Consider the following 27667-nt stretch of genomic DNA (forward strand, 5'->3'; position numbering starts at 1 on the left):
ACACGCCCGCATCAACTTCGACATCCCGTTGCCTTCAGGAATGCCCACTAAAATTCACAGACCCTGCGTCCAATTCTGCGCTGCGTCTATGAGTGTTGATATTCCGGATGCATGCGCCGGATGCATGCGCCATCGGCCAACTGCCTGCGGCCTGGACACTGCGTCTGACTCCATCAGGCCGCAAATGGCGTATTTCTCTCATTGCTGATGAGATGCACTCTGCAATAAGAGGCACTGATAGGATTATGTGTCTGCTCTCCTGAAATACCGGCCAAACATTAGAACTTTTATTAAAGTTTGGCCAACAGCGCTCATTAGGGGCCTGATTCTGCGTCACACGCTAACTACACGCAATGCGATTTTCATGTAGTTGATATAAGTACTGCATCTGCATCAGAGTCATGCTGCGAATGCCTCCTGTTTATTACTGGACAGAGACACAGATAGAATTTGTGCGCAGGGAGTGTGGATTTTGGTGGGGGTACCTGGTAGGCAGACGTGGGCGTGTCGCGGGCAGCGCCTGCGTCCAGAGACGCACCGCCGCTCACACAGGAGTCCACGTCCAGACGGAGAAGCTGGTGCAAATTTCCAAGCTGGATTTCTATAGACGGCGTTTTAAACAAAATGGCGACGGCATTATTAGATATAGCCGCGTCTCTGTGCGACTCGGGCCCGAGGTGCTTTAGACCTGTTGAGAAATGCGATTTCATCAGAATGTCTGTATTCTAGTACAGGATACAATTCCCCCCCCCCCCCCCCCCCTTTTGCACCCAGAACAGCCTGAATTCCCCTAACCATGGATTCAAGAAAGTGCTAGGAACGTTCCTCAGAGCCCATGGTGACGTTATGGCGCCAGGCAGTTACTGCACATTTAAGCTGCAAATATCCAGTTCCCCCGCATCCTAAAGGTGCTCTGCTGAGATCTTGGGACTGGAGGCCATTGGAGGACACTGAGCTGTCATGTTCATGCTGTGTGATATCCTGCTGAAAGTAGCTTCTAGACTATGGGACATATACAATTGGGTGCAAGGTTAAGCAAGAAAAAACCTTGTGCCCAATTTAGGAATACCGCGGGTATGCGCACTCCCGATACCCGCGGTATTCAATTAAAAAAATAGTGGTCGCAGGGTTTTCAGCTCTGAAAACCACATGCCGCGTAAATAAAAAAATTCACCTACCTGCCCGGGGGTCTCCACGGCTCCCGGTGGCTTCCACTCTCTCTTCTTACTGGAGAGGGGGCTGCTGGGAGTCCCGGGGGCTCCTGGAAGGCTCCAGGGGCTGGTGGGAGAAGCAAGGGATTCTGGGAGATGTATTTCTCCCTGCGCCCATTTCGGGGGCCACACTGACAGTGGGAGTCACACACACTCATATACACACACACACACACACACACATACACTCACAAGTCACACACACTTACAAACACCACACTTACACACACACCTAAGAGCTGGCTCCCAACGCAGGAAGTAGAAGACAGCGATGCAAAAGGTAAGTAATTATGGACGAATTGAGTGAATTGGAAATTTCCAATGGCTTAATTAGTCCTAAGGGGGGGGGGGGGGGGGGGTGATGCCGCCAGGGTCCCAGAACAAGTCCCGCTGATTTTTCCTAAAATTGACGTTTTTTAGGGAAAATCGCGCTTGCTCTAGAGGTGCGAGAATAAAAACCTCCTGTTGCGCACAAAAAAATTAACACGCACCTAATTGAACAGCAAAAAACCCGCACCTGGAGGAAATACCTCGCAAGTGCGGGATTTTTGCAATTCACGCACCCAATTGAATATATCCCTATGTGTAGTCTGTAGCCATGAAGGGGAAGCACTTGGTCAGTGACTATAACAAGGGTAGACTTTGGCACTTTACATGATGCTCAGTTGGCATTAAAGTTCCTAATGTGTGCTAAGAGAACATTCCCCACACTGTTACGCCAGCACCAGCCTGATTTCGTGGTGGACGCAGACGTGGCCTCCGTCGGCAGTCACTCAATCAACATCGGCATTGCGTGTGACTCTGAATCAGGCCCACATCCCACATTGCGTGTGACTCTGAATCAGGCCCACATCCCACATTGCGTGTGACTCTGAATCAGGCCCACATCCCACATTGCGTGTGACTCTGAATCAGGCCCACATCCCATGATCGGATACTTGCAGAGTTGGCATACAATTGTAGGGAATATCTAAGTCGCACTGTTATGTTATCCTTTGTAATATGATGGACGAACGTTCACGAATATATTTCCAAACTCCAGACTTGGTTTCCTTCAAAATGCTGTTTGTTGCATTATTAAATGTTCCAGGTAAAGTGCCATACAGTACAGTATCTTCCAGACTAAGACCTGGCAGGTCTGTGACCATTGGATGTAGAGTCATTACTCTCCAGAACATTTGCTCTTAACATTTTTTTTCTATATTTTTTTATGTTGAACCTGTCCTGTATGGCCATGAGTACGTTATATGCCTTATGTTATCCACCTTCGTTACTGTAAGTCATAGAAGTACAAGCACAGAGATCCATTGCACCGTCTGTCTCTCAGCAGGATGGCTGCTGTATATGGAAGATGCACATAATAAAGGGATCGGACGGGCTGGGAGTTCAAATCACCGGTGGCCGAGGTTCAAAGAGGTCTCCCCATGGTATCGTCATTGCCCATGTAGAAGAGGGAGGTTCAGCCGACAGGTATTAACCCAAACTATGCCATTATTGTGCAGCTTGGCCCTTGTTTATACTGTAGCACCTCTGTTTCATTTATTAATGAGGTTTTCCATTCCAGTGCATCATTATACTACCCTGTGTATCACTATACTACCCTGTGCATCACTGTACTACCCTGTGCATCACTATACTACCCTGTGTATTACTGTACTACCCTGTGCATCACTATACTACCCAGTGCATCATTATACTACCCTGTGTATCACTATACTACCCTGTGCATCACTGTACTACCCTGTGCATCACTATACTACCCTGTGCATCACTATACTACCCTGTGTATCACTGTACTACCCTGTGTATCACTGTACTACCCTGTGCATCATTATACTACCCTGTGTATCACTATACTACCCTGTGCATCACTGTACTACCCTGTGCATCACTATACTACCCAGTGCATCATTATACTACCCTGTGTATCACTATACTACCCTGTGCATCACTGTACTACCCTGTGCATCACTATACTACCCTGTGCATCACTATACTACCCTGTGCATCACTGTACTACCCTGTGCATCACTATACTACCCTGTGCATCACTATACTACCCTGTGCATCACTGTACTACCCAGTGTATCACTATACTACCCTGTGCATCACTGTACTACCCTGTGCATCACTATACTACCCTGTGTATTACTGTACTACCCTGTGTATCACTGTACTACCCTGTGTATCACTGTACTACCCTGTGCATCACTATACTACCCTGTGCATCACTATACTACCCTGTGCATCACTATACTACCCTGTGCATCACTATACTACCCTGTGCATCACTGTACTACCCAGTGTATCACTATACTACCCTGTGCATCACTGTACTACCCTGTGTATCACTGTACTACCCTGTGCATCACTGTACTACCCTGTGCATCACTGTACTACCCTGTGCATCACTGTACTACCCAGTGTATCACTATACTACCCTGTGCATCACTGTACTACCCTGTGTATCACTGTACTACCCTGTGCATCACTATACTACCCTGTGCATCACTGTACTACCCTGTGTATCACTGTACTACCCTGTGCATCACTATACTACCCTGTGCATCACTATACTACCCTGTGCATCACTATACTACCCTGTGCATCACTGTACTACCCAGTGTATCACTATACTACCCTGTGCATCACTGTACTACCCTGTGTATCACTGTACTACCCTGTGCATCACTATACTACCCTGTGTATTACTGTACTACCCTGTGCATCACTGTACTACCCTGTGCATCACTGTACTACCCTGTGCATCACTGTACTACCCTGTGCATCACTGTACTACCCTGTGCATCACTGTACTACCCTGTGTATCACTGTACTACCCAGTGCATCACTGTACTACCCTGTGTATCACTGTACTACCCTGTGCATCACTGTACTACCCTGTGCATCACTGTACTACCCTGTGTATTACTGTACTACCCTGTGTATCACTGTACTACCCAGTGCATCACTGTACTACCCTGTGTATCACTGTACTACCCTGTGCATCACTGTACTACCCTGTGCATCACTGTACTACCCTGTGCATCACTGTACTACCCTGTGCATCACTATACTACCCTGTGCATCACTATACTACCCTGTGCATCACTATACTACCCTGTGCATCACTGTACTACCCTGTGTATCACTGTACTACCCTGTGTATCACTGTACTACCCAGTGCATCACTATACTACCCTGTGCATCACTGTACTACCCTGTGCATCACTGTACTACCCTGTGCATCACTGTACTACCCTGTGCATCACTGTACTACCCTGTGTATCACTGTACTACCCTGTGCATCACTATACTACCCTGTGCATCACTATACTACCCTGTGCATCACTATACTACCCTGTGCATCACTGTACTACCCTGTGTATCACTGTACTACCCTGTGCACCACTGTACTACCCTGTGTATCACTATACTACCCTGTGTATCACTATACTACCCTGTGCATCACTAATACTACCCTGTGCATCACTAATACTACCCTGTGCATCACTAATACTACCCTGTGTATCACTATACTACCCTGTGTATCACTATTTGTGTTTTGTGATAATTTTTTTATCTGCAAATTGTAAATGATTGTGAGAAGGGCAAGTTTAATTTTCCTTAACTTTTTTGACAATATCCTGGAAACTGATGTAGAATTTCGCAACGTTTCCCTAGACCTAGATGTAGCTCAATAGAACTGCTGGAGGAAGTTTACCTGCTGCGATGAATAGCTTGTGGGAGAAAAACGCTGAATCACTTGATGCAAAACTGCAAAGCTCTGTTTTATTAGTTTATGTTTAATATATGTTCTTTATATTGCTGTGTGTTTTCAGGGATGGTAGATTGAAAGCGGGAGACGAGTTACTGATGATAAATGGCCATTCGCTGGTGGGGCTCTCTCATCAAGAAGCCGTGGTTATTCTCAGGGCTACAGTCGGACTGGTGCAGCTGGTGGTTGCCAGCCGGGTAGGTCTATAGTGTTACCATGGTAACAAGGCTGATGTGTACATCTTCTGAAGCAGGTATTGTAGGCAGCCATTTTGTGCGATGAACCTATAATTCAGGCTATAGATTAGTTATTTCCAGAGACATAAGGCACTAAACGCCTCAATCATTTTGCTGTTTTCTGGAGGTTTGATCGACTGGACTTTGAACACTGGTTCACCCATAAAATCGCTGCCTCTTACAATGCGTCTGCTTCGATGTGATGTTTGGTTTGTTTTTATCCTGCAACATTGGGGGTACGTTATTTTTTTATTTGTTTTAAAATTTCCCATATAATATATGTATAATAAAGAGATATATTTATACAGAGGGGAAAGGGAGGAAACATAAGGAAGCCTGTTGTGCAGTAACAAGGGGCCCAAAGACACACGAGGGCCTGGTGAGATTCTTTGCCTGATACTATATGGGTACTTCTAGCTCCCAGCCTAGGAAACTTTATATGTGGCCTGTGTATGAAGATGAGGGTGATAAGGAATATAGGCCCCATTTATTACAAACCTAAATACCAGCGACATATTGCGTTTAGTATCGCAGTGATGCAAATGACTATGCCGCTGGTATTCATCATTACTTACCTTGCCAGCGAGGTCCAGTGACGTCCCGCTCGTTGTCAGCATCCTCCGCTCAGCTGCCGGCAGCCTATTGCTGTCAGCGATGGACCCTTATAGAATGCTCATGTGCGACGGTCAGTCTGCACATGGGCATGGTCGTTTAACCCGGCGGGTACCGGCAGTGCCTGGAAGGTCGCTGAAGGCTTGGTGAGAGCGATGCAATGGCAAAACAGCTATAAATTTAGATTACCGCCGTTTGTTAAATATTGAAAGGATGACTTAACCCGTTTAGCGAGTAATAAAATATTTCTGTTCAGTTTACCATTAAAAAATCACCAGAGCAGTTGAGCGGTATTAGCCGGCCGGCCGGTGCTGGTCCCCTCTGCTTTGGTGGCTCACACGTGTGCAGTGCGCAGGAAGACTGGATCCCAGTTGCAGATTCCATCATTAAAAAAAAAAAATGACGCCCCTAACTTCTCCGTGGTTATTGTAGCAGATTATAGTGAGATGCCCTCATTCCCTGCTTACACTGATGGGTGTGAACGTCGGGTAGGTGATTAATGACTTCCATATTTGTGTGTATTACATTGTGCTGTGACAATCTGAGAGCCCCAATTACCAGACGCTGTGATTACCCAAAGTCAGTGACTGACAGACACATATAATGGATCAGAGAGTGAATAGAATGACAGCAATTACACCCACACGTTACTCTGGGTTGGGGCTACTCCTCCCTTTGTTATATATAAATATACTTTCCAATTTAAGATCTGTTTATCTGGGTTGGTCATATCACTCCCAGTCATGTCCCTTTCCTCCCATGTTCACCTGTACTACCTGTGCTGTGTGTCCCTGCTCATGTTATCCCTTCACGTGTTCACCCGTGTTATTTCCCTCCCATGTTCACCTGTGCTACCTGTGCTTTGTGTCCCTCACTTATGTTATCCCTTCCCGTGTTCACCTGTGTCCTTTCCCTCCCATGTTCACCTGTGCTACCTGTGTCTTGTGTCTCTCGCTCACGTTATCCCTTTCCTTGTTCACCGGTATTATTTCCCTCCCATGTTCACCTGTGCTACCTGTCTTGTGTCTCTCGCTCATGTTATCCCTTCCCGTGTTCACCTGTGTCACTTCCCTCCCATGGTCACCTGTACTACCTGTGCTTTGTGTCTCTCGCTCATGTTATCCCTTCCCGTGTTCACCGATATTTCCCTCCCATGTTCACCTGTGCTACCTGTCTTGTGTCTCTCGCTCATGTTATCCCTTTCTTTGCCTACCCGTGTTATTTCCCTCCCATGTTCACCTGTGCTACCTGTGTCTTGTGTCTCTCGCTCATGTTATCCCTTTCCTTGTTCACCCGTGTTATTTCCCTCCCATGTTCACATGTGCTACCTGTGTCTTGTGGCTCTCGCTCATCCCTTTCCCTGTTCACCCGGACGGTCGCGTCAGAAGTCTCGCACCACATGGCGTATTAATGCTAGGTGTATAAGGACGCATCTGTACTGTATATACAGCGCCATCTATACATTTGATCCAATAGCAATTATATTCGTTACAAATATATTAATTTGTAAGTGATGTGGGTACAAATAACGCAAGTGGGCTGCCAGGGGGTACCCAGGTGTGAGATGACTTAGAAGGACTGCAATAGAGCAGTTGCATGTAACACATTTGCAGATCCTTTCAGTATATTGCAGTTGTATATTTTACTATCCAAAACATAACATAATGCAGGATAGCTTATTTCTGTGGCTTTGACCCAACACAAGACTATGGGCCTGATTCAGAGCCGCTCGTAAGCGGACGCTCGTTCGTTCCGAGCGATGTTTGCCCAACTGCGCATGCGTACGGATCGTAATACGCATGCGCGAACCAGTCAGTGTGGCCGAAAATCGTTTGTTCGCTAAATAGCGAATGCCTGCTAATATGAGTGACAGGAGGAGGCGTATGTATGTTTGTTAAGCCCATGAAAACGGCATGTCCAATTTAGATTTATAAATACATGCCAGCGTGGTAAATTGCCCTTTGATGTAATAATGCTGGCGTGAAGTTCATACACAGAAAATAAAATTCATTCAAGACAACTGTTGCTCAGAACTACTTATTTAGCCCCTCCACACATCTTATAAAGTACAGTAATCCCTATTTACAGTATGTGTCTTTGAGCATAGCTGACCCAGGGCTGTATCTAGGAGTGGGCGAGCAGTGCCGCGGACTGGGGGGGGGGGGACCTATTCTACATAAGTCCATGTGTAATTCCTATATAGCTACAGTATAGTACCATCAGTGACCACATTATCATGACAAATGGTACACTTCACTACTTCACTTACTAAGCAATAACTTTCGAACAAAGCCCGTTGAACAGTGGGCCCCGCCGTTTTGTGACTGCAAACAATCAATTCACTAGTAGCCAGTGACTTCACTAAGGCGGTAAAAAATAATTCCTTTTCTCCAAATCCTAAACTAGATTTTTATGTTCTCATGAGATAGGGCATTGTGCATTGTTTAATAAGCATACATGAAAGGTGTTGCGTTGTCAACCCTCAATATTACCTAGAGAAGCATTTTTCAACCACTGTGCAGTGGCACACAAGTGTGCCGCGAGCGGTTGTCAAGTGTGCCGCGAGCGGTTGTCAAGTGTGCTGCGAGCGGTTGTCAAGTGTGCCGCAGCGGTCAGCTCAGCGCACACATGTAATGTAGTGTGTGTTATTCCTGTGGAGGCCAATGTGTGTGTTTTATTCCTGTGGAGGCCAATGTAGTGTGTGTTATTCCTGTGGAGGCCAATGTAGTGTGTGTTATTCCTGTGGAGGCCAATGTAGTGTGTGTTATTCCTGTGGAGGCCAATGTAGTGTGTGTTATTCCTGTGAAGGCCAATGGAGTGTGTGTTGTTCCTGTGGAGGCCAATGGAGTGTGTTGTATTCCTGTGGAGGCCTATGTAGTGTGTGTTATTCTTGTGGAGTCCAATGTAGTGTGTGTTATTCCTGTGGAGGCCAATGTAGTGTGTGTTATTCCTGTGGAGGCCAATGTAGTGTGTGTTATTCCTGTGGAGGCCAATGTAGTGTGTTATTCCTGTGGAGGCCTATGTAGTGTGTGTTATTCCTGTGGAGGCCTATGTAGTGTGTGTTATTCCTGTGGAGGCCAATGTAGTGTGTGTTATTCCTGTGGAGGCCAATGTAGTGTGTTTTATTCCTGTGGAGGCCAATGGAGTGTGTGTTGTCCCTGTGGAGGCCAATGGAGTGTGTGTTAGTCCTGTGGAGGCCAATGTAGTGTGTGTTATTACTGTGGAGGCCAATGTAGTGTGTTATTCCTATGGAGGCCAATGTAGTGTGTTATTCCTATGGAGGCCAATGTAGTGTGTTATTCCTATGGAGGCCAATATAGTGTGTTTTATTCCTATGGAGGCCAATATAGTGTGTTTTATTCCTATGGAGGCCAATATAGTGTGTTTTATTCCTGTGGAGGCCAATGTAGTGTGTTTTATTCCTGTGGAGGCCAATGTAGTGTGTTTTATTCCTGTGGAGGCCAATGTAGTGTGTTTTATTCCTGTGGAGGCCAATGTAGTGTGTTTTATTCCCGTGGAGACCAATGTAGTGTGTTTTATTCCCGTGGAGACCAATGTAGTGTGTGTTATTCCCGTGGAGGCCAATGTAGTGTGTATTATTCCCGTGGAGGCCAATGTAGTGTGTTTTATTCCTGTGGAGGACAATGTAGTGTGTTTTATTCCTGAGGTGGCCAATGTAGTGTGTTTTATTCCTGTGGAGGCCAATGTAGTGTGTTTTCTTCCTGTGGAGGCCAGTGTAGTGTGTTTTATTCCTGTGGAGGCCAATGTGTATGTATTTTTTTATGTGGCAGCCAAAATGTATGTTTTTCAATTGGTCACACAGGGCGTATCACCGGATAGTGTGCCTTGGCAATTTTAAAATCTTGTGTAGTGTGCCTCCAGTTGAAAAAGGTTGAAAATCACTGACCTAGAGCCCTGTGTAGTCTTAATTCTGCTCTGTTTGAGACCCCAATCCCCATGGAAAGAGTATTTATTAAAGTGTGCTTTATGCAGTAAGAGATATACAGAGAGGGCTAGCTCAGGGGATGGTGTAACAAGGTCTGACAGCCCGGCTCTATGCAGCAGGAGATATACAGAAAGAGCTAGCTCAGGGGATGGTGTAACAAGTGCTGACAGCCTGGCTCTATGCAGCAGGAGATATACAGAGAGGGCTAGCTCAGGGGATGGCGTAACAAGGTCTGACAGCAGAGCGCACCTTCCCCATCAGTCAGCTGACAGTGGGCTGTGTATTGCACTTTCTCCCGGAAGGACGGGTCAAGGGAGAAACATTTGGCTTTAGCTGCTATTTCCATCTATACATGCCCATAAAAATCTACTCTAGGGGGTTGATTTATTAAAGCTTCCCAAAATGAAATGTGCAGGTCCTGCAACCAATGAGATTCTAGCTATCATTTCTCTATTGCATTCATTGGCGGATTTTACCCCCAGTTAAATCCGCCACCTCCAGTAAGCCAGTTGCAGTCTGGGACTGCTCTGGCCAACACTGCTGGTGAGTAGTGACTTCCTGCCAATTAAATACAGGACAGGCAGACCCAGGGGGAGGTGGTTTCTCCCCCGGGGCTGCCAGTCCGGGGTGTAACTAATAAAAGAGAGCGCTACCCATGGGAATTCACCCCTCTGCCTTCACATCCACCATAACCGGGAGCCCCGGGGCTGCAGCTGATATGGTCCCTTACAAGCCGGCCTTGTGCTCATAAGCCATTCATTGCACATTGGACCAGGCAGGTGACGAGACCATGCAGCTTGCAGTGCCCAGTGCTGTCCGGGGCCGGAATGCACCATGGCAGGCAACCCCCCTCCTCAAGGAAGGTAAGTTCCACCACTGATTGCATCCTAGAAAATTATAGACTAATTGGAACATAATTCATGGCTCACTTTAAGCATGGGTGAATTGTGCAGTTTACCAACCAGCCCCAGTGTACTGTATAATAGTGCCAAAAGACCATCTCCTTTCATATCTAATACTCACCCGTTATTAATTAATGGTCACAAAGCAAAGTCAGCGTGTGACTTAGGACAGCTCTTTATTTCCTCACCCTAACTTTTTTTATTTTGTTTGTTTTTAAGGGCGGCACAGACGTAGACTTCTGCAAATACCCATCCACGAGCCTGCCGGACCTAGTGAGCGCATGCGCTGCCCAGGAAGCTCACACTGACAATAAGGAGAACGTGGAACCAGATGGAGAAGAAAAGGGATGCGGAGTGCCCCCAACAGCTGTAAGTGGCTTTATCCTCTGCTGATAACTGAGTGTCGCAGACATAAGCGCCGGACCGTCAGCTCTCCAGACTTTCCTGTGCTCCCGCTCTGCGACCTCAGGAGGAAAAAATACGTGAGGTCATTTTTTTTAGTGCAAGATAATAACTTTTAAATGATAGCAATTCTACTTGTCAAATGAACAGCTTAGCAAATGGCATTTGCTGTGACCAGTGTTGGTTACGTTATGAAAGGGATATTAAAGCAGCACACACTTAGATATTTTGTTTCAAGTGAAATTTGTAATTCATTTGTCCAAAGGGGGAGACTTAAGCTGGCCACACACTAGACCAACTTTCATCCAACTAGATGATTGGTTGGAATGAAAATCTGGTAATGTATGGGAGTAAATGATGAGCAGCAATTTGCTCCTAAATGCCAGAAAACAGATGACAATGGTCGTCAGACAAGTTTGTTAAATGTTTGATCTAAATAATTTGTTCAAACAACAGTTTTTGTCCATTTTCCGGCGTTTGGGAGCAAATTGCTGATTGTCATTTGCTTTCATACCTTACCAGATTTTCATTCCAACCAATCAACTAGTTGGCTGGTTAGATGTAATGGGGCCCATCCATCCCGTTATACGGCAACCCGGCATCGCGGGATCACAGAAATCCGACATGTTGGATTTTCCCGATTTGACGCTCGTGATCAAAAAACTATCGCAATAGTCAAATCGCCGACATTTAACATGGAAAATGTCTGCGATCCAGCGACGGATCGCAGAACATCGATGGTGGGAGGTCGGCGGCACTTCCCATCGCATCGCCGGATCGCAAAATCCGGTGTTTGATGTATGGCCACCTTATGTTGGTCTAGTGTATGGCCAGCTTTACAGTATCAAGCCTTGGAGAGAGAAAGTGGAGAAGTTGTCCAGAGCAACCAATGAGCTTGTAGCTATAATTTTTCTAGCACAGTCTGTGAAGTGACAGCCAGAAGCTGATTTGGTTGCTATGGGTAACTCCTCCTTTTTATCACTCTCGAAGGTTTGATACATCTAATTGTTGCCTCGTAACATATTTTGGGCAGATTTGAGGTGGACAAATTGCAACATTCAAAATTATAAATAAATCTGGATTGTATTATGTCTGGGAATGGTCTGTGGGATCTTTTTTTTTAATATAACTAATCTGCATTTATTTGATCGGGTTCAGCAATGCTTCCACGTGCGTAGACTGGTACTTATTTGGATTAACAGTGTTGGGCGATTTTGCATGTTCATTTTTTATTTATTTCATTTTTAAAATAACATCAGAGCGCCGATTATCCCAACGCCTGTTATCTGAACACGATCTATGGGAGGCAACACTAACATTTGTTGGTAGGTTAGCCCATAAAGTCAAAAATGTATCCTCAAATTTACAGCGAAATTACTCATTGTAGTGTCATTTGCAGACAAGTCCAGAGCAGGGTATATTTACTATATTTGCTTTGTCTTCTAATTGTTGTCCGTATATGCACAATTAAACTTAATACCAGTCTGTTATAATTAATAAGAGAGATTTTATATTTGCCAAGCTAATTAACTTTGCATGAAATATGACTGAAATGGAGCATTTTCCCCTTAAAAATATTGCAGGTGGTTGTTTTATATGCAGAAGTATGTTCAATGTAAGAGTGAATGAATAAAACAGAACTGGCAGAATTATTTATGGGAAGGTTTGGCAGGCACATGAGAGCTCATTTGCATGTATAATTTATGCTGTGACTTGTTAAAGTGATGAGGACGGGACAGGAACTTTACTGCAAGCGTTGGGTGATGTGATTGCTCATACTGGTAGCACTGTATATGCTATGCAGTGTACTGTAAAGGGGTGCCCGGTATATGGCTGTACTTTGTTTGTTTTTTGAGGGGGGGTTTACATTTACTGTGGTTTCTAGTCTGTCAGTGTTACCGTGAATGTGTGTGGCACGCAGACATTGTTAATTACTTCTGTGGATGTTATTCTTATGGATATAAGACACTTGTTTACTAAGGACTTTTATTTAGTGGTGTCTTTGCATACAAGTAATTGAAACATCAAATTTTGCTTCCCTGGCAAGGGTTAATTGAAATAATTTATTTAATATATAGACTCCAGTGGAACAGTGCCGCCGGGTCCCACATTATTACATAGAATTGTAAACAAAAAAACTTCCTTGAACTTTGACTGTCATGAAAGAAATCTTGTGCTACTCAGCATGTTGGCAAAGACAACAGCCTGCTGTCTCCATATCCCCCATCTGTCATGATTTAGGTAAGAGCAAGACAGACCTGATTTTAGGGCTCTGGGCCTGATTCCGTTCTAAAAAAGGTGCCGGATATTTAAATTGAGCGCTCGCTCTTTGCGGTGTGTTGACGCCTCTATGTTTGAGCGAGCGTTCGAAAAAAGCACTCGCTATTTTGTAAAGACGCCCCTTTGCCGTTCGCATCACACGTCATCTCCGGTATTTATTAGATTAATCGGGAACATCGAAAGGCACCTGAACTGCTCGCAGTGCTTGTGGTAGGATTTTCTTACCGCTATCACTGCGAGCAGTTTAGGCTAAAAGACAACCGAGTGACGTGGTTGATGACGCTCCTTTACTAACTATGCACTCCCATTAAACGCCCTTTTGACCGTTTGGCACGCCTGCGTTCGGATCTCCACTCCCCCGTTTTCAAGCACCTTCCCCTGTTACCACCCACAAACGGTACATTCTGTCAATCAAATTAGCAGCCCCTCGCTGTTTTACGAGCGCATAATTTCCGACCGCAATGACTGTTTTGCGCATGCGCATTACGACCCATACGCATGCGCAGTTGTGCAAACATCGCTCAGAGCAAACGTGCGGCCTCTTACGAGCGGCTCTGAATCAGGCCCTCTGTCCCTAATGGGACACATCCACTAGGCGACAATGAAAAGACTGAACGATAATGATATCGTTCAGTCGTTCATTGTACAGTGCTGTGCCTACATTGAACGATGTATCGTTCAGTGTAGGCACCCTCCATCATCCCCGAACATGGCCAATCTGTCGTTATCGACCGGCATGTTCGGTCGATGATTGATGTCGGAAATGACCAGCGGGAGCGCACATCGCTGGTCGTTTCCGACATTTTAGTGCCCGATTCATGCATGTTTAATGCACGACTGAACGATAACTATGTAGTTTTCATTCAGTAGTCCATTAGTAACTGCTAGTGGATGTGCGCGTTTGGTCCCAACCAGTCTGGAAGGTTGGGAGGTATATCCTGGTCACCAGAGGCTTTTTATCCGAGGAGTTAGCCCATGTGCATTCACCGTGTGCAGCACATCAGTAATTCTGGCCATTCCTGTGAATCATTAGTGTTGGTTCATGATTGCGTTTGTCCCGATTCCCAAAAAGATTTGCTTTTAAAGGCAATGTAACCAGCCACGATTATTTTCTAATCATCTCATCAGGGATATTTTACATTTTAATGAAAATATCCCCGCTATGTACAAAAGGGAACTCGCAGGGACAATGGTTGCGGTAACCGCTGCCCCTGCACGTTATATACCCAGCAAATTGTAGAAGTGAAAGTCTTCCCCGGGAGATGTTAACACGCGCATGCGCACAGCATTCGCTACCGGTGCCGGCCGGCGGCTGTAAGAGAGAGTTCAAAAGATGTATCTCCTGCACTTGGAGCCTCCATAGGTTTACAGCAGTTTACACCATCTGAAGATGGTGTAAACTACCCGGGGCTAAACTCCGAAAAGCTTTGCTTTTTGAAGTTTAGTACGTAGGGGTAAGTTCGTAGTCCCCGTTGATAATAATGGACACTGTTACAATCAGCAACCCTAGTTAGCACTTTGCCGGAGATTACGGTGCCATCTCCTGCGTTGTGCTTTTAGTACATAACTGCAATACATGAAATTAGGCAGAAACTGCAGTTTCTGCCTAATTTTATGTAAAAAAACAGATTGATACATAGTCCCCTGTGCTTATCATATTCCCCTGTGCTTATCATATTCCCCTGTGCTTATCATATTCCCCTGTGCTTACCATATTCCCCTGTGCTTATCATATTCCCCTGTGCTTATCATATTCCCCTGTGCTTACCATATTCCCCTGTGCTTATCATATTCCCCTGTGCTCCCCTGTGCTTACCATATTCCCCTGTGCTCCCCTGTGCTTACCATATTCCCCTGTGCTTACCATATTCCCCTGTGCTCCCCTGTGCTTACCATATTCCCCTGTGCTTACCATATTCCCCTGTGCTTATCATATTCCCCTGTGCTCCCCTGTGCTTACCATATTCCCCTGTGCTCCCCTGTGCTTACCATATTCCCCTGTGCTTACCATATTCCCCTGTGCTCCCCTGTGCTTATCATATTCCCCTGTGCTTATCATATTCCCCTGTGCTTATCATATTCCCCTGTGCTTATCATATTCCCCTGTGCTTATCATATTCCCCTGTGCTTATCATATTCCCCTGTGCTTACCATATTCCCCTGTGCTTATCATATTCCCCTGTGCTCCCCTGTGCTTACCATATTCCCCTGTGCTCCCCTGTGCTTACCATATTCCCCTGTGCTTACCATATTCCCCTGTGCTCCCCTGTGCTTACCATATTCCCCTGTGCTTACCATATTCCCCTGTGCTCCCCTGTGCTTACCATATTCCCCTGTGCTTACCATATTCCCCTGTGCTTACCATATTCCCCTGTGCTTATCATATTCCCCTGTGCTTATCATATTCCCCTGTGCTTACCATATTCCCCTGTGCTTACCATATTCCCCTGTGCTTACCATATTCCCCTGTGCTTACCATATTCCCCTGTGCTTACCATATTCCCCTGTACTTACCATATTCCCCTGTGCTCCCCTGTGGTTACCATATTCCCCTGTGCTTACCATATTCCCCTGTGCTTACCATATTCCCCTGTGCTCCCCTGTGCTTACCATATTCCCCTGTGCTCCCCTGTGCTTACCATATTCCCCTGTGCTTACCATATTCCCCTGTGCTTACCATATTCCCCTGTGCTTACCATATTCCCCTGTGCTTACCATATTCCCCTGTGCTTGGTACAATTAGGCAAAAGGTATTTATCAGGTTGTGACCCCTTTAAGCAGTAATGGATTTGGGTGCGTGACTTCCATTTTTCAATGAACTGAGAGCTGACTGCTTTTTGCAGATTGCCCGGGAGAGCTCCACTGATGAGAATCCAACATCTGCTAAATAGATTTGAAATCATTCCCTTCATCCTTCACTCGTGGAATTTAAAAGCCGATCGTAATTCGTTATTTTAGCTGAAAATTATTGGCAAAAGTTATTCACTTTCAGTAGTAGAGACATAAGTGAAACGCAAATACCATACCTTAATTAAACCGGCTCCCAGGGGGGGGCCTACTAATCCTCATGACACAAGTGATTTGTACGTCTACGTATAATGGCGGCCAATTACCTCGGTCCCGCTTCTCCGACGGTGAGCTCTGAAATCTGTCACAGAGTTCTAAACCCCCTTACTGCTAATGTTCCACATGATTAAATTGAGATCATGTGTGCGAGGCTGGGAGAACGGGAAGGGAAACAGTATCTGGTGTTTTAATAAAAATGTATTTCAGAGCTGCCAAGTCCTGTAAACGTGCGGCACGCTCTGATATGGGAGAGTGGTCGATCGGAACAGATGTTTTATTCTCTTTCTCATGGATTTGAGCAGCGTCGATTCGCTTTTGAAGTGTCACCTCAGCACCTGGGAAGCTGCGTAATGACTGGAAAAACTCCATGTCGTTCTCCCAAATACTTATCAATGGTGCCAGACATTTAGGGGTCTTTGGGCCTGATTCAGACCCACTCGCGAGCGGCTGTCCGCTCGCAAGTGGGTCGATGGTCTGCACTGAGCATGCGCACGACGGAGGGAGCTCCGTCGTGCGCATGCGCCAGACACGACGAGCGAAGGACTTTCCTTCGCTCGTTGTGTCCGATCAAAGGGGGCGTGCTGTCAATGTTGATTGACAGCACGCCCCCTTTGGTGGGCGTGCCTCCCTGACGGGGGCGTTCCCACGGGAACGCCTCCCGTCAGAAGCCGGCCCACTGATGATGTCAGTGGGAGTGATTTTGGCTCTGATAGAGCCAAAATCACTCCGGAGCTTGCGGTTGAAAACCTCAACCGCAGGCTCCGGCTCGCAATTTCGATGGTCACGACCATCGCGGCCATCAAAATGCACGCTCGTATAGCCTGTGGGTGGTGACCCACAGCTATACGAGCGTCCAGGAGCCAGGAGGACGCTCCATGAAAATGGAGCCCGGCCCTCATTCAGAGCGTGCGCTCTGCTCAGAGCGTACGGCTCTGAATGAGGCCCTTTATGCGGAGCTCAATGGATGGACCTTTTCCCTGGCTTCTTAACAAGCGTAATTGGCTCTTCGAATTGTCTGTCTGAATTTGATGTCATTTTGTCCGCCTTCCCTTTATGCGTCCGTCTAGACATCTGTATTACAATACGGCTTCAGCCAGGTGGACAATTCTCTATGTCTTGTATGAATTTTGAAAAGCTGTTTGTCAGGTTTTTTTGTTTTAAATGACACCTTGGGGGCAATTCAGTTTTCAGGGCTGTGTGGTTGCCGTTTGCGGCTGCACACAACCTGGATAATAATCCTAGACGCAGAAGGGAAATGTGAGATATTGGTGGACTCGAAGTGCCCGTTTTCTAATTGTTTCTCCGACATCTCTAATTGAATTACCACTCATACCTCCCATTTAAAAGAAAAAAAACTTCATATACACATTTTGCACTCCTGAATGCCCCTGGATAGAAAAAACTGCAATGTATCTAAAAGGGGTAGCTAAATAAAAGTCTGCCAAAATGCAGCCAAAGGCAAAATGTATCAATCCTTGGATTGCTCAGATGTTTTCCGCACTCACCCTGTATATCACAGAGAGCTGCTCTAGGGAGACAAACAGACATTGTATTCACCGAAACGCAGTAAGCTGCAAACTTACCAAAAATCCCGGCACAGACTGTACACCTTCTGTGTCCCGGGCTGGATCTCGCCGCAATAGCGCCAACATCACGTTACTGCACTCTGCCAATGTACAGACAATTCATCAAAGGGCTAATTAACATTGTTATCATTGACGACAACAGCCCTTGGCATGGGGTTAGCCTATATAACATATTTTCACCGTCAGCATGCCGGAGCCGACATTGTGACCGTCGATTCCGACCGCCGGGATTCTGTACCCAAACCTTTTCATACCTGTGACCTGTGATTCGATTTTTATTGCAATCATAGAAAACAATTGTTGTTGCTACAAAGGGCCATTTAATGAATAGCCCCTTAAGGAATGGCAAGTAGTATGTGGTGTTCAGTGCATACTTACCTACCCTCCCGGAATGGCTGGCTGGCAGGCTCCTGAAAATTGGGTGGCACTCCCAGCCACCTGGAAAGGTGGACAAACCCCCCGGGGGCTGGGGCACACAAGTGGCCGATGACACGATTCACGTTGAATCGCATGTTTGTGTCAACACACCCCCAGAGCCGCCCACCTCTGCTGAGCCCCGCCCTTGCTGCCCCCATACCTGCCCCATACCGGCCCAGTCTCCGCAGGGCCCCGTCGCAAGGTCAGCAACTATGGTGTCCTCTCCCCATTTACTCACATTCTTTAGGCTTCAGGCCTAGAGCCTGCTGGGATATTTCTTATTGCGCACAAGCTTCTAGCGGAGGATAGATCACACCTGCATGCACAGATGTAGCCTCTTTGCATTGGAAATCTGCTGCTATCCGCATAGATCTCAGCCCAGTTATTGGGCGGGATGCAGCATGGCGAGAAATGCGGTCAAACCCTGAAAAGGCGAGGGTGACCGCATTTCTCATATGCACCAAGCCCCGGAATGCGATGCAATCCAGGGCTTGGTCGCGGTGGGTAATGCCATCTTCCTGATTGCGTTACCCATAGAAGCCTATGGGCTTCTGTCCATAGAGTTTTGATAGAAGGATCCAGGGCCGGCTCTAGGGGTGTTCGACCTGTGCGGTCGCACAGGGGCACCACCCATAGAGGGCGCCCCCTCCCCAACATCCCGATTTCAGCTGGACAGTACTGTCACGCCTCCTAATAACGTCATGTAGGGGGCGTGGCCTATGGTAATTAGCCCGCGTCCCCATAGGGCGCACTGGAGAGGGCCGGCACATGGTGCTCCGACCCCCTGGAGCCGGCCCTGGAAGAATCCACTCGGATCCCTCCCAGCACCGACCACGGCGCGTGCGCAGAAGGACGCTGGAGGGGCTTCTAGGCCATAGACCCAGAAGTCCCTCCATCGCAAAGGGCTGCTCTTACCGAGCGAGCGCCCCTTTGCTGTGATTGTCATGCATGCCGGGGTTACCAATGCTGGCATGCAAGCGAAGACCGGCAGAATGCATCCCGAGTGCCATCCCAGTAAATCCAGAACACTTACTATTACCTTGCAAAGCGCCAGAGTTAAAGGATCATGTTCAGAGATCACCAAGCACCTAATTACAGCCAGTGTTTGCTTTGTGAACTTGAACGTCTGGCTTCTCCCCGGGAATTTACCCAGCTGCCGCTGTCAGTACAGTATCCACACAGAATTCTCCTGTCACCTGCAGCGGCGATGAGCTGGGAGAGTCTGGGAGCTCCAGGAGGCTTCCTGCAAGACACCAGGGACAATGCACTTCTTGGCATATTTGCAGGATAAATTCCGAATAAAATAGGATGGAGGCTTCGAGATCCTGTGAATTGTTTCTGATGAGCCTGAGCCAACAAAGACCTACAGGATTGCTTTTTAAAAAAAAAAAAAAAAAAAAAAAAAAAAAATGATAATTAACAGACCATTTCTTTAGGACGGAGGAAACATATTCTGTTTTGGCAAAAACTATTGTTTAGAGAAATATGTTGCTGTAATCGTATCTCGTGAGCGGCTATTTGTCATTCTAATCAACGTCTTGTGTTTCACAACACTGGAGCGCGGAGAATTAATTGCAGTTAGGTTTATATTGCCAAGCATGTCACTGACGGACCACAGACTACAAGCTGCAGCGCTGCTAACTATCCAGGATGGGAACCAATTACAGTTTATTTTCACTTAAAATGGGCTTCCAAATATCTTTAAAGACAAAGTTCATATACCTCCAAACAATCAAAACTTCAAAATTAGGGGCAGCATGGTGGCGCGATGGTTTAGCCTTCCTACAAAGGAACTATCTGTGTGGAGTTTGTATGTCCCTCCCATGTTTGCGTGGATTTCCTCTGGATGCTCCAGTTTCCTCCCACAATCCACAAACATACTGATAGGTTAATTGGCTTCTAACAAAGATATGACTGTTGTAAAATGGTCTTCTTAGTTGCGTCAATTCCTCCTTATTGCATCCTTGGTAGTGTTGTTCTTGAGGGCTATAGGTCATACGTCCAAACTGCAACAGTTTTTCTTTTTTCTTTTTTATATATCTGTTCTTATAATAATGTTGTAATGGTTGTGTCTGTACATAGAAATGTTTTTTGGAGAAATGTGCTCCTTGGGACTGTGTATGAACTATGGATACAATTTGTTTTTTTTCTCTGAATTTTTGTTTGTCTGTTCATTCTGGCATCATGCAAAAACTATGGGATGAATTTGGATTGTGTTTTCCAATATTGTATAGCTTAGTCACCTAAAGAGAAACTGAGGTATGTATTAACTCAATGTGACATCAGGGAGAGGAGCAATAAAGGAAAGCCAAAAATGACTAAATGTATATAAATATAATTTCTTTGGAACAAATATGCTTTCAGGGACAGTTTATGAAAAATGAAGACACAGGCTCAAAGTCCAAAATGACTAAGTATATAAATGTGTGTGTAAGTATATATATATACACACACACACACACATATATGTGTGTATATATATATATATATATATATATATATGTGTGTATATATATATATATGTGTGTGTGTGTATGTATATATATATATATATATATATATATATATATACATATAGCACACCCCGAACACAGACATGTATATTACAGCAATGGATACAACAAACACAAATTTGTATGCATATATCTCAAGATCTATTTCGCACAAGAATCCAACTATAAACTATAAAGCACTCATCAGGCAGCTTATCTTGACTAATGAAGTATACATGTCAATCTAGTAGATGGTGCACCAAGACCAATACTACATATCATAGAGTCGCTGCTCATGTTACTTGCAACCTACCAGTGTTACTGTAGGTTAAGTGGCTTGCTCACGAGTTAGGAGCCCCAAGCATTTTTTTATGTTAATCCCTGAAGAAAAAATATAAAATGTTGTTTTTCAAAGACATTTTGAGGGGAAGGGGGAAGGATTAAAAAAATTTTGAGCGTCTAAACTAATGGGCGTTTACCGGAGCAATTCAATTGTTTCTCCTATAGACGCCCATTAGTGTTTAACGCACCCAGAAGCACCTGGGTTTGGGCGCCCACACTACAGACTTGGCACAGCCTCAGGAGGCTGCGAGAGAAAATGTGTCTGCCGCAGCAAATGAGCGACTGATTAGAGCAACAATTGAATTGCTCCGATAGACGCCCATTACTTAAGATGCACAAAATTACTATTGAATTCCCCCCTTTGTGATCAATGTCTACAATATAAAATATACATCACAATATTAGATGCCACTACTGTCTTTGTAAAATTAGTTCTGCTGCGCAATAACAGACATCCATGCGAGCAAAGCTGCGGGCAAATGCTAATATGTATGTGTGTGTGTGTGTGTATATATATATATATATATATATATATATATATATACATATATATATAATATAGAACAGTGGTTCTCAAACTCTGTTCTCAGGACGCCACACAGGTCACGTTTCCCAGGTCATCCAGCAGGTGCACAGGTGTATTCATTACTCACTGACACATTTTAAAAGATCCACAGGTGGAGATAATTATTTGACTTGTGATTCTGTGGTGAGACCTGGAAAACATGCACTGTGTGGGGTCCTGAGGACCGAGTTTGAGAACCTGTGATATAGAACAAATCCGGCGGCACTCACGGAGATAATAAAGCAGGGTCACACGTACCTCTCAGTCGTTCAACAGTTTCGGTTTTATTAAAAAAACCTTCGTCAGGAACATAAAATTAGAATTTTTCAACATATTCGGTACAATAAATTGTATAAGCAATCAAATTAGTGCGTACAACAATATATAAAAAGCAATATTGCAGAAATCACGTAATAAATCAATAACACATAATATAACCACACATAATAAAAGGCTCATACAAATCATATAATACACTTAGAAATTATATTGAAATATTTATGAAAAAGAAGAGAGAGGGAAAGAAAAATGAGAAAAAAAGAGAAAGAAAAAAGAGAGACCTCGTCTGCAGCCCAAAACATGAACCATTGGTGTCGCCAAATTGGATAGGAGGATCAGAAAAACACTCTAATTATCTACCATAACGTAGAACAGAAGCAATTATGAATTTCTTGTTTGATTGAGATGTGCAAAGTATCTATAAAAGATTCCCGTATAGAGAGAAACTTCTCTAGTCATCGTCCTTTGTGTAGAGATGCCCTAAGTCCGTATTAGTAAGAAAAGATTCCTCAATCATATAGTACATAAGTTGAAGTGTGAGAGCCAGTCGTTAATGTGTCTGTAAATGGCCGCATACAGTAATTATATAGTGCCATGTTTGGGAAGTTAATTCCCCCCTACAGTTTATTAAACTGCAGCAATTGCTAACTAAGTCGAGGTTTCTTCCTCTTCCAAATAAACTGTCTCAATTTCAACGTGCATGTCTCGAATTTCAGGGGTCTGTCCCGTCATCCCGCCATTAGACCGTTCCTCCCAACTTACAGGAGGTTTGATAGATTTCCATTAAAATAAAAAAGACAAATCTTGTTTTTATGCAAAATGTTTGGGGCATGGCCATGCCAACTAATCTTCAGCCGCGCCCTCGGTGTGCCGTCTCCACCCCTCCCCCCATCTCCGATCGGGAGTTATGGTATATGGTATACGCTTTGCTTGTTGCCTACATCCCACATGTACACGGATGTCAGATTAGGGGGCAGTTGGGGGTACAGTGTGGCTTTCAGCCACATAAATTGATGAGCAGCTGACAATCTGGAATTTTTCAGTGGAAAACTTCGGCCTAACCCCAGCAATAACCTTGTTACATAAGTACGGCCATATGTTTAAGCGCTAGAAGCCATGAATGAGATGCCTGTGTGAGAATCTGCTTCAGACCTATAAAATACAGTTTCCTCCACAAGCTGTAAACTATATATTTTGTACGTAGGAGCAGTATTTCAGACACATGTCTCCCATCTCTGTTTCTAGTGAGATTGGAAGGTTTAAATGCACCTAACTGCAATAGCATGTGATTGTTATGTAGTTTATAGTATGGAGTCACATAGGGGGGGGGGCAATTTATTTTTGGCGTGATGCTGAATAGCCTCAGGAAGGAGTTCCCGGGGATATTCAATTGACTGCACTGTTTAGTCCGACTATAGGATTTCTCCTTGTGCCCTCCTGAGGTGCCAGCAGAAATCCGACTTGAGTGGCGGCCGCGATGCTGTTTTCCGGCTACCAGCCTCGCGGCCAACACTTTGGACGGAGAATGCCGGTTAGCGCGACTAAAACACCCAGTTTAAGGCCCGGTAACCGGCATTCTCTCACGTATTCAATTAGCGGCGAAAACTGACGTTTTTCCGCCATAGGGGAAAACGGCCGTTTTTCGTAAAAAAAAAGGCGATATTTTCGACAAAAAACTGGTGAAAACGCAATTGGCAAAAAAAAAAAAAAACTGGAGAAAACTTTTCTCCATTCCAGACCAGGTGGAAAAAAAACGCAAAATCCCTAATTACTGGCTAAAAATGTGGGGATTTCTTTCAGAACCCTTTGGACACCCCCTCTAATGATAAAAGACCCCCCCCCCAAAAAAAAAAAATGTGAAAGTTCCGCATTTTGGCGAAAAACGAGCACGCAAATTTTGGGTAAAAAAAAAACAAAAACTGTTGAAAATGGTTTTAATGTATTGGGTCTGATTTTTCGGGGGGCGGAATGGATGTGTGAAGTATTTTAAATATTGCATGTGGTCGCAGCAGGCGGTTTTTAATGGTTTTTAAAATTGCATTTGTACGATGCGAAAATATAATTGCACCCATTTTAACGTACCCCCAATTTACATGGAACAGTAATTTCCAGGAAAAAAATAGTTTCCTATCCTTTTCAACGGTTTATATTTTTTTCACCCAAAATTGCGCGGTCATTTTTCACCAAAGTGCGCAATTTACAAATTTTTTTGGGGGTAATTTATCATTAGGGGGGATGTCCAAAGGGTTCTGAAAGAAATCCCCATATTTTTAGCCAAAAATAGGGATTTGGAATATTCTTTCGCCTGGTCTGGGATGGAGAAAACTTATCTCCAGTTTTTTTTCGCCAACTGCGTTTTTGCCTGTTTTTTGGGTGAAAATATCGCCGTTTTTGGCAAAAAACGTTTTCGCTTATGGTAATGCCGGTAATTGAATACGGCTTTTAAGTGGTTCTGGTCGGAGTTAATGCGTCAGTTGATCTCCTTCCCGGGGCTATTCAACATTGCTCTGAATTGAATCGCCCCCATAGTACAATAATGTAGGGGATATATGTGATATGCACCGTCTACTATAGTTCTTGTGGAAAGTCACCATGGAGTTCTGCCCCCATATAAAGGAACCTCTTCATTATACAGGTCACTGATATCTGCTTATTTACAGTGCAGGGAGCGTCATTACCTTCAGTGCGCACATTTCCCCAATGCGCAATGAAGTGGGAACCCCAGAACACACCAATGATCTCAGAACTTATGTATTCATTCAGATGTGTCCACATACATCTATCCTCCGTGCGCTACAGGTTGCGTTACACTTAACACCTGAGCGTCGTGTTACTCGGTAACGCTGGGCGGCTTTTCGTGCAACTTTGTCTTTTCAAATGTATTTTATTTGCACAGTAATGGGTATAGGGCGCACAAGTAGCTCTGTTGACTAAAATGATATGCGGCACACCCATATTCTGTGTGCGACTGCGGATGTATCTGCATGCAAAATGCTACGTTACAGCGTCAGCGACACTGTAACATAGCGTTTCACATGCAGATACACCCGCAATCGCCTCGTTACAGGCTGGGTGTCCTCCTTAGTCATGATCGTAGGTGCGTCTGAAACGCTCGTGACTCGGCATCGCTTTGCGAAAAACTCACAAGATTCCCTCCGCAGACAGACTTCCATCATCTCTGCATCAGGCCCCGGATGTTTATGTTGATCTAAGGAACCGTACACTTTCTTTTCCTTGGCACTAATATGCAGTATGTGTCGTCGGCGGCTGGTAAAGTGTTATCGTGCCTTAGACTGGGAGAGAATTGGGAAAAACATCAGCGTCATGAATGGAATCTTGGAGAAACTCATGGAAAGTTTTTATAGCAAAAGATTTCTGGCACGGGGGATCCCTATAATATCTGATCTAAAATGACTAGAATAAAATGCAGAACAGGAATGACACCTCATCTGCCTAATATATTCATATTGTGTATAAACCGTATCCATCAATATTAAAGTGAAAAAAAAAAAACACTGAGGGAATGATCACAATTATTTTCAAACTCGTCCTCAAAGAGATCTGTGCGTAAATGGGATAATTGGGTTTCGTAAGGCCTCTCAGATTGGGTACTGCTGAGCGGTATACACTGAGGGCCTGATTTAGCAAGCAACGCAAAGGAGAGAACGCACGCACCCGGCCGCTGCGAGAATATGCTAATCAATGCACACGCACGGAGACAGCAGAACAAGATGCAGATGCCCAGCCCTATATTAAGTCGCCCATCTCCCTTTACTCAAAGCCTGATGAGTACACAAGATAGCGTAAACATCGGTAACATCAAGAGGCATCGACCACATTTGCATAATAGTGGTTGACCAGACCTCGCGCAGGATCTTGGCAACTTCCTGTGTGCACGGAGTCTCATCACTGCGTCTGTCGCCGCACTGGCTTAATTATGGATGCCCCTAAAAGGGTGTCCCAACGCACAAACACTTCCTGTCAGTCAATATCGGAAGGGGTCTTACCCGACCGCACTAGCTAGTTTGCGCACGTGCAGTGTGATGCATGCGCAGTACAAAAACATCGGCCAAGTGCGTGCGTTCTCTCCTTTGCGTTGCTTGCTGAATCAGGCCCTGAGAGAGACGGAAACTGCTGCTGACAGTGTAGTTGGATGATTCAAGTCAGTGACTTGGAACGTGTGAACTAGCTGAATGGACAGATGGCAGCGCGCAGCCTCCTTTTAAACTTATCAATGTGGTTTTATTTTAGTTCTACTTTCACTTGCAATACTGAGAGACTTATATTAACAGTACTGTATTGCACTGTATGGTAGTATATTGTGTGAGGGCAACGCCAAAACGTTTTAACATGTTCGGGCTTATTTATCAATGTTACAAAAGTCATCGCCTTTGATTGCTTTGGCAGCATGCCGCCACAATACTTTACACCTATTTACAATACCTGAAACCTCTAAACATCAACAACAATTTCTATGACGAAAGTTCATTGTTCACCTAGAACAGGGATGGGGAACCTCAGGCCTGGGGGGCCTTATAACTTATAAGGCCCTGGTCCTCTGAGTTTCTTTCTACTAGCCTCATCTGGCTCCCTGCAGTAGTACCACCTGGAGCATCCTTAGGAAGCTACGGGCATTGCTATAATGACCGGCGATTGTGACCCCGCCTCATGTGATGTCACAGAGGGGGCATGGCCTGCACCGAGCCTGCAAATAATGTTATATATATCAAAATGGCCCTCGGCAGAAAAAAGGTTCCCCTGACCTAGAACATCCTGTTATTTCAGAGTATCTTCTTCTGGTGCCTAATACCCCTTTCAGACAGAAAAACAAATTACCGGGTTAAACATTTCAACCCAGTAATTTGCTGATCAACACGGGTCCTTTTTCTGTCTCAGAGGGTCAACACAGGTCGAAAATCTCGGGACTTCGACCCAGGAATTTACCAGGGTCGGAGACCCGGGAATTTCGAACCAGGTTGACCCTTTCAGACAGAAGAAACAACCATGTTGATCAGCAAATTACCGGGTGGAAATGTTTGACCCGGTAATTTGCTCTTCTGTCTGTAGGGGGGTACCGGCAGGGACTGACAAAACAACCCGGCACGCAAATGTCAGGCAAAAGCCAGGAATTCGGCTTTTTTTCCTGTCTGAAAGTGATATTCGTATTCTGTTTTGGGTATTCCACAATATAAATGTGGAATCTTATGTTTATTGTTGTATATAATTATTTTACTTAACTGGGCCGCAGCTTCCGATCTCTGTACCAGCTCTGACGGCAGTTAAACATTTTTTTTTCCTCTTATTTTAAGGTGACGGAAACTGACGACTTTCAAGAGAAGGTGACGGAGGAGGAGACCAAGGGAATCTGCCGGAGCCCGACGTTAGGCGCCAGTCTTCTGAAGTACAGGAGCCGATCACAAGGTATAATGTTACGAGTTAACCCTGCTGCTGCTGGTTACGCTCACAGCCGTCACGCTGGGCAATTTTAGGCATTGTCAGACTAAGGGGCTGATTCTGTGATGCAAGCGAAAGCGCACGCAACAGCGTCTATTG

The 27667-nt window shown here is 45.1% G+C and overlaps 1 protein-coding gene across 3 annotated transcripts in view; it reads left to right on the forward strand.

The window, feature by feature from the left end:
- PDZD2 (PDZ domain containing 2) overlaps positions 1-27667 on the forward strand; it is a 337168-nt gene that overhangs the window by 224415 nt on the left and 85086 nt on the right. For 2 of the 3 annotated variants that reach the window (XM_088476480.1, XM_088476482.1), the window contains 4 exons: positions 2539-2681; positions 5054-5186; positions 10905-11054; positions 27424-27535. In XM_088476480.1, the coding sequence (XP_088332606.1) occupies positions 2539-2681; positions 5054-5186; positions 10905-11054; positions 27424-27535 (538 nt within the window). The remainder of the gene's footprint in view (positions 1-2538; positions 2682-5053; positions 5187-10904; positions 11055-27423; positions 27536-27667) is intronic. The other variant, XM_088476481.1, reaches the window with a different exon arrangement.

The sequence above is a fragment of the Taudactylus pleione genome, unplaced genomic scaffold (genome assembly GCF_031769625.1).
Source record: "Taudactylus pleione unplaced genomic scaffold, aTauple2 ptg000189l, whole genome shotgun sequence".
Classification (NCBI taxonomy): domain Eukaryota; kingdom Metazoa; phylum Chordata; class Amphibia; order Anura; family Myobatrachidae; genus Taudactylus; species Taudactylus pleione.